The sequence below is a fragment of the Etheostoma cragini genome, chromosome 22 (genome assembly GCF_013103735.1).
Source record: "Etheostoma cragini isolate CJK2018 chromosome 22, CSU_Ecrag_1.0, whole genome shotgun sequence".
NCBI classification, from domain to species: domain Eukaryota; kingdom Metazoa; phylum Chordata; class Actinopteri; order Perciformes; family Percidae; genus Etheostoma; species Etheostoma cragini.
In genome coordinates, this window is record NC_048428.1 from 305,321 (window position 1) to 317,681 (window position 12,361).

The 12,361-nt window shown below is 42.5% G+C and overlaps 1 protein-coding gene across 1 annotated transcript in view; it reads right to left on the reverse strand.

The window, feature by feature from the left end:
- Positions 1–12,015, reverse strand: part of prkdc (protein kinase, DNA-activated, catalytic subunit) — a 43,770-nt gene extending 31,755 nt beyond the window's left edge. The window contains exons 1-25 of the mRNA XM_034862756.1: positions 11,702–12,015; positions 10,258–10,334; positions 10,073–10,177; positions 9,884–9,958; positions 8,851–8,959; positions 8,640–8,752; positions 8,426–8,525; positions 8,254–8,309; positions 7,290–7,320; positions 7,047–7,204; positions 6,783–6,929; positions 6,394–6,558; positions 6,091–6,259; positions 4,989–5,038; positions 4,753–4,857; positions 4,301–4,450; positions 3,928–4,037; positions 3,652–3,811; positions 3,161–3,247; positions 2,823–2,942; positions 1,791–1,947; positions 1,548–1,660; positions 996–1,083; positions 715–878; positions 483–635 (exon numbers count right to left, since the gene is read on the reverse strand). Coding sequence (XP_034718647.1) covers positions 483–635; positions 715–878; positions 996–1,083; positions 1,548–1,660; positions 1,791–1,947; positions 2,823–2,942; positions 3,161–3,247; positions 3,652–3,811; positions 3,928–4,037; positions 4,301–4,450; positions 4,753–4,857; positions 4,989–5,038; positions 6,091–6,259; positions 6,394–6,558; positions 6,783–6,929; positions 7,047–7,204; positions 7,290–7,320; positions 8,254–8,309; positions 8,426–8,525; positions 8,640–8,752; positions 8,851–8,959; positions 9,884–9,958; positions 10,073–10,177; positions 10,258–10,334; positions 11,702–11,864 — 2,925 coding nt within the window. The 5' untranslated portion in view covers positions 11,865–12,015. The remainder of the gene's footprint in view (positions 1–482; positions 636–714; positions 879–995; positions 1,084–1,547; positions 1,661–1,790; positions 1,948–2,822; positions 2,943–3,160; positions 3,248–3,651; positions 3,812–3,927; positions 4,038–4,300; positions 4,451–4,752; positions 4,858–4,988; positions 5,039–6,090; positions 6,260–6,393; positions 6,559–6,782; positions 6,930–7,046; positions 7,205–7,289; positions 7,321–8,253; positions 8,310–8,425; positions 8,526–8,639; positions 8,753–8,850; positions 8,960–9,883; positions 9,959–10,072; positions 10,178–10,257; positions 10,335–11,701) is intronic.
- Positions 12,016–12,361: the final 346 nt, after the last annotated feature.

Genomic DNA, 12,361 nt, shown 5'->3' on the forward strand with positions numbered 1-12,361 from the left:
AGGTCTATATAAAAGAGACTTCAGATACAGTATTAGGGGACCACTAAGGTCTATATAAAGAGACTTCAGATACAGCATAAGAGACCACTAAGGTCTATATAAAAGCATGCAAAGAGCACCATGTCATGATCCCTTTAAATGTATGTTAACGTAAAACAGAACAGTGGGTCCATAGATGACAAATATTCCTATTCCTGATTTTCTTAGTCATTATTTTGTAAAAAGGGTTAAGGAATACAGCTCCCTTGACAGTTTAGTTGAGTACTACCATATAATAAAAATTATCTAAACAAGATGGTAACTACAGCCATAAACTTCCATCAAGTATCTGTAAAACTCCCAAATAATGTCTGATTTCTTCAGAGAGATAATTAACATACTTCTCTCCCTGTCTGGAATACAATCTCTCCAAATTCCATGATATCCAAGGAGTTTTCATGGGAATTTTTCTTCAGGTGTCTATCTTGTTGGAGCTCACATACCTGATCCACATCGCAGGCCAGACGCAGTAGCACAGGAAACAACCTCTTGTGCAGCTTGTACATGGGTGGCAACTTATTCTCCCCCTCAACCATCTGAGCACTCTTGCCAACCATGTAGACCACCAAGCTGTGGAGAAGCTCACAAGCTGCTACCTGCATCACAAGAGAAAGTGGATTCAGATAAGTTTGACTGCCACTGACAGGGGCAACGCTTTGATGTTAGAGGACATACTTTGGTTTGTCGGTCACTTGTGGACAGAGCCAGTTCACTGATGTGAGGCAGAAAAGGGTCGAGGTAGATGACTGGCTTCATATCGGCGAATGGCACTGCGAAGCTGAGTCTTTTCTCAGAATCCCAGGCGACAAACTTCTTCATTGTTTCCTCTGATGAGACCACTAAATGGGAAAATAAGAAGCTTTTGATCAACAAACTGCTAACTTCTCCGTTTACAAACCTGTGTTAATGTCCATGTAAAATTAAACGAGACAGCAGATTGCTTAGGAAACCCTTACCAGTTACGAGGTTCCTGTTCAGCTTTCCTCCCAGGTGACCGAGCAACTTCACCACCCTGAGCCTCACCATGACAAGAGGAGCATCTTCCTGCATTCACACAGAGGTAGTCAGTAACTCGAAGACAGCAAATGAAGCAATTGCCTATTTGATAGATATTCTTTTCACGTGCTGTACAACAGGCATAGGTCCTGAAGTAATTCAGCTTTTTAAGAGATTAAAATAGCCACAACATACAGGCTAATATTGAACTAAAATGCAAACGGATATGAACAATAAACTTGTCAGTGCAACCTGCATAATGACACATCCCTTTATTGCCATGACTCACTGTGACTTTGACAAAACTGAAGAGCCGAGTAGCTCCATCCTATGCGTGTGTTTGAGTAAAACGGGGGACATTGCAATATACATTTTATTTTTTTATGACGTAGTTAAGGTGGAAGGCCTGTGTTGCTTAGGCGACCGCCTTAGCTACAAAGTGCTGCAGGAAACCCTGGAGTAAGATACTTCACAACAATACTGAAATAAATTCCCACTTTCCCATCCGGTACCATGGTGAGCTGGTTCGATTGTTTCAGGAGCCTCGTCATGACTCGGCTGTATCCTTTGTCTGTATTTCTTGAAGACACAGAAGACATCACCTCCCAGTTGCTGTCCTCTTTGTCTGAAGAAAACATCCGAATTAGACTTATATATTTGGCTCATATTGATTATCTTGATTTACTTAACAGAAATGATCTCAAATGTAACAAATTGGAAGTGCTCGACCTCCCCTGATAGGACCATGGGCTTACTGTTGCTGGAGGTTTTCAGGTATCCATCCAGAAGAGGAAGGATGGTTGTGTAACAGTGCTGCATAGTCTCCAGGGGAATGTGGGAGGACCAGTCCTCCAGGGCATCCAGGGCTACGTTGGCCAAAGGAACATGGCTCAGACCCAACTTCAGAGCCGCCTGCAAAACACACACACACACACACACACACACACACACACACACACACACACACACACACACAAACACACACACACACACGCGTCAGATAAACTCAAGTCCCCCTCCTTCTTCAGAACCCATCATGTCCACATGTGTTCAGTTAAACAGATGTTACTGTGTGTTAATGTATGTTAATAGTGGATGTAATTTTCCAGTTGAATTGCCAATGTTTAAGTACGTTGGCATTTATAGTACTACCACTTGGAATACTCACTTACCCATTACTATAGGTTTTACTATAGGTTTACTTTTTCAGCTTGTTCACTACTTTCAGGTATTTGAATGATTTATCCAAAACTTTTAGCTCTCTATAGAAGTTTTCACTGACGTTACGTTCTGGGCTGTATTGGTATCATGCACTTTGGATACTTTAAGTGAATGTAGCCATGTCTAAATTGGGGTGGTTCAAGGTCAGATAACGTTGGCACAAACAAGCCGCTCCAGAATTCGATTGAAAGCGTACCGAGACGAGCGGTTTGGTCTATTTTTGAAGTGCATCCGAGTGTGATTGCTGCATCACACCTGCCAATCAAACCGCACCAAGGGGGAACACAAACTCTTGTGCGATTCAACTGTTTGACTACATAAGGAAGGTGGGAAAGCCCACTAAATTGTTGCATGGTATATAGGCATATTTTTTTATTCAAATTCATTTTTTCTCAGGTTACATGAGTGACTACTGTTTTTTCCAAATACTCTCCTGACAACTGGCAAAGCCGCTGAGGTACAACCAACTAAATCCCCTAGTGTGCATCTGCACTTCATCTTTTTGTTTTGTCATCCATCCTCATCTAATCCTCGAAAACACATTGCCACAAATGAAAGGATCCCACCTCCAAAGCAGGGCAGTAGGCCTTGATGTCCAGAGCCACGATGCTGTGGTGCAGCGAGAGGACAAACGTCAAGCAGGAGGCCAGAAGCTCATCTTTGTACTGCTTCATTCTCACACACACCTAGAGAGAAACCGCATGTCACTTACATGCGCTACATGTTAAGTTCCTCTGTAATTTAATTTGTAACAATATACACACACACACACTATTATATATATATATATATATAAAATAGTGTGTGTGTATTGTATAGAGAGAGAGAGAGAGAGAGAGAGAGAGAGAGAGAGAGAGAGAGAGAGAACATATTACAATATGGGAATTTTGTAACGAGAAGCTACCTCTTTTCCAAACTTCGAGAAGAGTGCAAAACAAGCACTTTTCACAGTGTCACTCTGGGGGGATGTAGAGCATCTCGGGCCGACTCCCTGTTCAAAAACAGAGAAAAAGTAGGAATGTCACCTACGTTGAATACACAAAAATAACATACAAGTAATACAAATCTAAGTTTGTTCAACCATAAAGTTCAACTCTGCTTTTATGCTGAACTGAGCTTACAGAACATTCATTCTTTTTGTCCACCTGGTCTCATACCCACCGCCTTGATACAGTTTTCTTTGTATTAAGTGTTGTAAATATGCAACAGAAAAGCTGAGCTGCATCTAATAAGTAAGACCAGGTGGAAAACCCAATTTAATATTCCTCTAACAAGATCCAATATGGAGTTCTGGCCTGCCCAGATCATTTTTCAAGTGCCCGGACAATGTCCAGTGCAATTGCTAAAGCAATAAATGGGACGACAGATGATGCTTTGTACTAGTGGAAATATTACCTGGTAGTATTTAATTCTCTTGGCAATTTTCAAGGTGACAGAGAGCAGCTTGTAAAATCCGCTGACAAGTGGGTTTCGTATGGAGTGCAGGATAAGTTCATGGCTTAAGTGATACATCCAGGACTGAAAATACTCCACGTGTTTATTCAGCAACAACTCGCTGCAAAAAAAAGAAGGGAAAACAGTTTTTACCTGAGACTTGACATCTCACATGCTGGAAATGAACTATAAATGTGTGAGAAAACTGAGTATGTTCAATTGTGTTGTCTCCATCACCTGCAGAAGTCAACCAGGTTGATGAAGGCAGTGAAATCTTTGATCTTATTGGGCAACAGATGAGCTGTGGGGTCGGAGGAGGGGAGGACATGGGCCGCATCATCCGGAGCCTGCCAGACAAGGAGGCATGGGTCAGGTTCAACGGGCAGAAAGGCTTTTAAAGAACAACTGAATGACATTTAAAACCAATAGCAAGTATACAAGAGCTTTGACATTCCTTCAGGATGTTTTCATGCCATCGAAAATAATTTTCTTACTCTCTGTAAAAAAAAGAAACTGGGGAAGGGTGTCTGGGACGTAATCATAATGACAAACGAAACAATCTCCACATATGCTGTACAAAAACCAAATCAGATTATGGACAGGATGTTACCTGCTCTCCCGTTGTCACTTTGTGCACAGACAAGTCCAATTTTTCCACAATTCGCAGAATTGATTTCACCAACTCGTCATAAAGCAGACGGCTCAAAGATATGAGAGCAGGGTTCTGACTCTCAAAAGCTCCGTCCAGAAATCCTGAATCCTGCAGAGGACGGCACAAATGGAACACAAAAATCAAATGAAGTGCACCTTAATATTTGTAAGTCAAAAGGCAAGACCCTGAAAGTACATTTGTACAACTTTACAGTATGTAGCCACACACATTCAAAAAGGTTTCACAGTAGTACAGGCGTACTAGTCCCAGCTACTGTCTCCAAAAGAGATGCTCAGGGGCTAAATGTTGTGTAACGTGGAATATAAAAACATGTTGTACCAAAGAAACCTGCTGTAAGACAATTACCCATTTCTCAAACTTGACAACTTTAACAATGAACATAGCTGTACCTTCAGCAGATCACAGTCCAGTAGGCTTTGAAACAGGGCAAGGTAGTTCTGACTAGATGGAACCTTCCACTTTCCAGTACGAACTTGGGAAGACTCATCTTTGTCCTGAGGGAAAACATTAAAATGAAAAAAGGCACATTTCTCATTGCGTAAACAAAAAGATTGAATCTAGGAAATGCATGGCAGCAAATAAAACAACCGAGCGGCATGACAACATGTGCAAACATGTGCCTGACCTCAGACAGCAGGATGGGTTTGGAGCAGACCCGGATCAAACCCTGGTGCACTGAAACAAAGAAGCAAAAAAGGGAACGCTTTAGCAGATGTAACGTGCCATCACGTCCCAGATAACAGTTGTGTAAAAGCAGCATGCTGTAAAATCTGATTTTGATGAGTTCTGTTGTTACTAGGGGGGGAATCGATTCCCACCTCCCGATTGGATTCTAAACCGACTAGCGATGCATCCCAACGCAACAATTTTCCAAGTGTGATTTTAAAAAATATATACACATATTGGGCACCCAAATAGCTCAGTTGGTAGAGCGGGCGCCCATACATAGTGGGGTACTACTCGACTCTGACCTTTGGCCCGTTGCTGCATGTCATCCCCCCCCTCCCCTTACATGTCTTCTGCCGTCCTATCAAAATAAAAAATAAAGGCTGAAAATGCCCAAAATAATCTTTAAAAGGGAAAAGAAATATACATATAAATTGACTTTGTTAGATTATATGCAGTATTCACCACACACAAGTTGTAATGAAATCTTTTGTCTACTGAGGCTTTTATTGTGTATTTATTCCATGCTTAAGGCTTAAAGATGCTGAGTCACCTTCTCTCAGAGTGATCTTCCATTTCAGAGGCTGAGTCATGCTTAAAGGTGAAAACATGAAACGGTCACGTGTAATGTAATAAAGTAGATCAACAGCCTTCATGTGTTTTTCCTAATTATTTTATAGATAATAAAATTGCCTCTCTACGTTGTTGTCCATTGTCCTGTCCTCTTCTGATTTTTACATGACTGGAGACAGTAACTTTTGAATAAAAAAATTGATCATTAACTTATCAGAATCGAGCATCGAATCGTTCTAGAGAGAATGGCGATGCATCTAAGAATGGATTATTTCTCCCACCCCTAGTTTTTACTGTTTATAAGGGACCTGTTACCACCAGTACCGTATGTTCTCCTATTTGTGTACTGAATCAGTTCTTGAATCACTGAAAACAATTAAAAGTAAACTGGTCAATACACAAATTAACCCATCTTCACGCATCTTCCCAAACAGTATCTGATAAAGGGCAGTTTTTCCTTTCAAAACATCCTGATGAGAAGGACGTACCCACAGAGCTGATAAAACTCCACAGCACCGGTCCTTTAGAGGCCACGGCCACCAGCACCTTTAGGATGGACCTGCAGCAAGTAGTCTGCATTCTCTCGCTGTACTGGGGGAAGCTGTCGATCTGCACCACCAGGAGACGCTCCAGCAGTGGTGTGTACACCTCTGGAATCTGACACCATGGACACAAAGCACGTTCAGATTAGACAATCATTTGGTGCTGTAGGATATAAATGGTATACAGGCACATACAGAGAAAGTTGAAATTCTGTGGGGCTTGTAATACTGATTTTGTGAGTGTGTTACCTTGTCCAGGTGAATCAGGACACTCGCTATAGAGTCCAGGAAGCTGGGCAGCTGGTAGAAGCTTTCATCCTCCCCATCAGACTCAGTCAGGTACATCTGCTTACAGCGCTGAATCAGCTCTGTGTACATCAAGTCCACATCTTGTGGGCAAACTTTCTTGCATGGCTACAGAAAAATGAATAAAGATTTTTGTATTAAGTCTAGATTGTATATGGACAACAACAGGTTCAATGGATGGTCTAATGGAATACACAGGAAAAACAAAGTATTAGGAGCAAGCTACTGATGGAAAAGTAAATCAACTCAAGCAAATCTAAAGTGCATGGGCATTGTCACATACGTTGGGCTCTTACAGCTGTATTTAAAACAGACAAGGCAATTAAACTTACGCCTGCAAAGAATCCATATCCCCGTATGGCAATGGACAGTTCCTTGTGCGTCGAGTCCATGGTCTTAATGATGCCGCAGAACTTGTGCATGAAGAACTTCAACTTGCTTTTGTGCTCCTCAATATTATCTGCCACCAGCATTGCAACCTTAAAATTATAAAAAGAGAAGTAATGCAAAGTAGTGGTGTATCAAAAGCAGTTTTAATTTCATCATGGTGCTAACCTGTCTCACATGGTTTCTGTCCCTGTGTGGAAAGGGTTTACCTGTTTGAGGAAGGCCTCGAGTGCATAGTAACTTGTCTTCTTCATTTCAGCGTTGATGTGTCCACAGAGCTTGGACATGACCTCAAACAAAGGTCTGTAGTGGTCCATAAGGCAGCTGCTGAACTGGGATGCATGTCTGGCCAACAGCCGGAGCCCAGCTGTTGAAGAAAGATGATGAGTCAAAGAGTTCATCGTTCTCAAGGAGCTTTATCTTTAAGTTGCTATAGAAACAGCAGGCCTTACCAAACGTGACAGCATAGCGGCTCATTACCATCTACGATGCAAAATGGGAAAGCAAGGAGTTATGTTACTCAATCAAAGCAATCACAAAAACACTTAGGATTAGGGTTTAGGGGATTAGGATTTAATTAGGACAATGCACAGTAATCAACATTTCTGTTCAAGTGCCCGACTATGCAACACCATCACTAACAGGGACGTTGTAGAGCGTCCTCTGGTGGACAGACTATGCAACGCCATCACTAACAGGGACGTAGTAGAGCGTCCTCTGGTGGACAGACTATGGAACCCCATCACTAACAGGGACGTTGTAGAGCGTCCTCTGCTGGACAGACTATGCAACGCCATCACTAACAGGGACGTTGTAGAGCGTCCTCTGGTGGACAGACTATGGAACGCCATCACTAACAGGGACGTTGTAGAGGGTCCTCTGGTGGACAGACTATGGAACCCCATCACTAACAGGGACGTTGTAGAGCGTCCTCTGGTGGACAGACTATGCAACACCATCACTAACAGGGACGTTGTAGAGCGTCCTCTGGTGGACAGACTATGGAACACCATCACTAACAGGGACGTTGTAGAGCGTCCTCTGGTGGACAGACTATGCAACGCCATCACTAACAGGGACGTTGTAGAGCGTCCTCTGGTGGACAGACTATGTAACACCATCACTAACAGGGACGTTGTAGAGCGTCCTCTGGTGGACAGACTATGGAACGCCATCACTCACAACATGGTTGAAGGGTGTTTCGTACATTTTTATTTTATCTTTTAAATATTGATTTATCGGCCATTAGAAATCTCGATACTGATATCTGATACTGATAGTTTGAAAGATATCGTCCCGACTGAGATATCTCAGGTGGTACCAAAAACGTACTGAGGTTTGATACCCAGCTCCACACATGGCTCGTAGACTCCCTGGCCATGCAGGGACTCCGACTGTAAAGTTGTGTCAGATTACCTGGGGGGTGATCGCCTTCAGGGCATACTGGAAAATGTCCTTAGATGTTGCTGGGTCTGCAAGACAGAGACACACGCTGATCATAGAAACGGCATTTTGATTTGTTTTGTTGTATATGTGAAATAAACAGACACACACGTACGCACACACACACACACACACACACACACACCTTCTTCCATGGTTTTAGTGAAGTTGACCATTAGAGCCGTGACTCCTCTCAAACATCCAGCAACAACAAAGAGTTTGGGTTCCTTTGTTAAAGACGTCATCTAAAACAAAAGCGTTCAATACACACACATTTTATTACAATGAATTAATAACTGTATATGAATCACGGTTTTCTATTCATTTCCAAACCAGTACCACACCCTGTGTGGACACACCTGTTCCTTTAGCTCCCCTAGGTATGCTTTGTAGAGTTTGTCTGAGTTACTGACCATCTCGCTGGGGTGAACCTCTGCCAGAACTCCCAGCAACTCGTAGATTTTACCGAGGACTATTACAAAGATGAAACAAAGTCCTCGGGTCATTTCCATATCCATTGGCTGTCTAAAGTCGTCTCATCGCGGTTTCAGGCGTCACAGGAGGACTCACCAGAATCTGGTAGTTTGCTCTTCTGACAGAGCTCGCTGTAATATCTGTTGAATATTTCAGAGATCTGAAGGTCTGCAGCCACACTGGAAGCCTTTGTTTTCTGGAGAACCTGCGGAGAGTATTTAACAAGAACAAGGTCTGAACAGCGTATACAAACCACTACTGTTTAAGTCTATGTCTGTATATGTCAACCGTGGATCTCTTCATTCAGGTGGTCTACATCCACGGCGTTCCACTTCCCGGGATTGCTCCGGTGCTGCCGGAATTCCGATTGGTTTAAAGAAATGCCGATAAACCAGAGCAGGTTTTTCTCCCATCCAGGAATGCTGTGTGGACTAGCCAGACCCTCTTCTGCAGAGCTGTGGAGGAAGGTCTGGCAAAGCAAGACTAGAAGGCAGTTAACGTTGCTCACTTAGCACACTCGGCATTTGTTAAAATGTCCATATTATGGAGAAAAACTTATTGGGATTTGGGGTGTTATTTTGTGTCCAGGTGCTTCCACACACATACACACTTGGGAAAAAACATCCGTGCTGTTCTGAGTGAGATCCGGGTTCTAAATGTCTTCTGTCTTCTGTCTTCAGTCTCCGGGTGAGCTGCTCCTTGAACTGAGCAAAGCTGGAGAAAGACTTATCTAGCTGATGGGATCTTACCGAGCTACTGAGCATGTGCAGCTCCCAACAAAGATAGCATAGAAGTGAGATGTCTCACTCTGGAGCTAAAACTAGTGAGATCTCTCACTCTGGAGCTAAAACGGAGACCCATGTTGTGGTATTTATTTCCCCATTTGGTCTGTATTTTACTTGATGTTGTCGTCTATGTTATGTACTGTATGTCAATTTCTTTACTACTGCAGCAAAACGAATCGCCCCTCGGAGACAGATAAAGGTCTTGAACTTGAACAAACACACAGGGTGAGAACATGATCTGCAGCAATGTGCAGTACAACATAAATATGGTGTTTTTTGAAAATTCAACATTGGGAAACCTGTTCTGATACAACCTCAAAATACAATTATAAAGAGAAACCAACCTTAATGAGGAGCTCCAGCACTGCAGTCCTACACTTGGCTACTTTTTCCTTTGTATACACGGCCATGCATGTGTGCTGCACGCACAAAGAAGGGGAGAGAATGAACAACATAATTCATTTGTGCAATTACATTTAAACCCAAAAAATAAATAAAACTACATTTAAAGTGGTTCTAAATGGGGATCTTACTCTTATGTCGATGGCATAAGTCTTCTCCCATCCTTTGACTCTGGGCGAGACTTTGTCCAAGAACTTCTCCAAAAAACCCAAGATCTCAACTCGGGTATCCCGGAACTGAAAATCAGATGGTTCTGTCAGAATAAGAACTTTTAGTGTACTACATTAGTGTTCAGCAGATGTTCTTTGGTACCGACCTCCTCCGATGCCAGGGACTTCCTGAGGAAGCTGAGCAGTCCATAGTCCTTTGAGAACAGTAAGGATGTCTGCAAAGCTTGAAGAAGGAGATGCAAAGATGGACTCAGAAGAAAACACTAGTGTTTGCTTTTGCATGTAATTGCATGTATTTAAAAATAAATGATGCTGAGTGGAGCCCAGACTGAGGGATGACGAGGCTCATAGGTCGAGCTAATGTGAGAATACGACCATATGCTATGTTTTGCGATGTGTACTGCAGATTGAACCCCCCTGAGGGACAGGGTGTCATGGAGAGAATCTGTGGTCGGTACAATTATACTGTCTGGGTACAACACCCTGCAGAGTTCTGAACCCTCTGCAGCAGATCCACTGAAGTAATTCATTACTGGAACAATTAAAGGTCCCTTGATTAAAGGTGAAATATGAGTCCCCCCAGGCCTGCCTATGACCCCCCAGTGGCTAGAAATGGTGATAGGTGTGAACCGAGCCCTGGGTATCCTGCTCTGCCTTTGAGAAAATGAAAGCTCAGATGGACCTATCTGGAATCTTGGTCCTTATGAGGTCATAAGGGGAAAGGTTACCTCAACTTCCCACTAAGGTCTATATAAAGAGACTTCAGATACAGTTTTAGGGGACCACTAAGGTCTATATAAAGAGACTTCAGATACAGTTTTAGGGGACCACTAAGGTCTATATAAAGATACTTCAGATACAGTATTAGGGACCACTAAGGTCTATATAAAGAGACTTCAGATACAGTATTAGGGACCACTAAGGTCTATATAAAGATACTTCAGATACAGTATTAGGGGACCACTAAGGTCTATATAAAGATACTTCAGATACAGTATTAGGGGACCACTAAGGTCTATATAAAGAGACTTCAGATACAGTATTAGGGACCACTAAGGTCTATATAAAGAGACTTCAGATACAGTATTAGGGACCACTAAGGTCTATATAAAAGAGACTTCAGATACAGTATTAGGGACCACTAAGGTCTATATAAAGAGACTTCAGATACAGTATTAGGGACCACTAAGGCCTATATTAAAGCACCCATAGAGCACCATGTCATGGGACCTTTAATGCTTGGTTAATGACTAGTTTGTTAATAAAGTTGAAAGGTTTGCTTATAGTCAGAAACGCATTTAATATTGTGTTCTGACTGAGCGTCACCGCCCACTACAGACCTCGTTTTGGCGGTAGACCCTGAGTTGATACAGGCAAACTAATGACATAACAAAACGAATTATGAAATTATTTCTGAAGACGAATTGATAAGTAGAAAAAACCCAGGTCACTTTATGCTACAAGGTGTTTAACGCTCGTGAACAACAGAAGCACCGTCCCTTGAAACGCCTGACTGTTAATGGAGCTCGGCGCGGACTCAGCGCGTCCCTGTTCCGGAGCCCCGTCACTACACGGACTTCATTGTCTTACCAAGTTCATTCTCGGTGGCTGTTAGCATGCACTCCTGTCCCAGTTCACCGACAATATCGTGACATGTCAACGCTGCAGCTCGGCTGTCTTCACACGAAAGTGATTCATGAAGTTTCAGGAGAAGCCCTTGAATGCCTCCAGCCGCGGTGATGTCGGAAGACATAACTGAACGGCATGCACGTATCTAAGCTAGCATTAGCTTCACATTAGCTTCACATTTCTTTCTATCAGAAGTAAACAACCAGAGAAAGAACTGTGAACTAGCTAAACAACGCAGACACGCCGAGACACGGCACCACACAGCAATTCATTAAAATCGTCAAGCGCATCAGAGTTAGGACAGGGTGCTTTTGCTTCAAAATAAAAGCCCTGATGATGACGTCCCATTGACTTGATCTATGACAGTGTGTGGCTACCTAACTAAAAGCCCTACTTCTGCACTGTGTCTACTATATCTACTTCTCTTTATAGTTCGGAAGATAAAGAAGATTACTATTATTTCTGCGTTTACATTCGTGGGCTTGATGGTTGTATTGTGTGTATATTTATTGTTTAGTTGGAAAGATTTATTTTGAAGTTTTCACCGGAAAACGAAGCACGAGATTTTATCTCCCCATACCGCTTTTTTAAAATTTTATTTTTAACATTTTTTACATGACA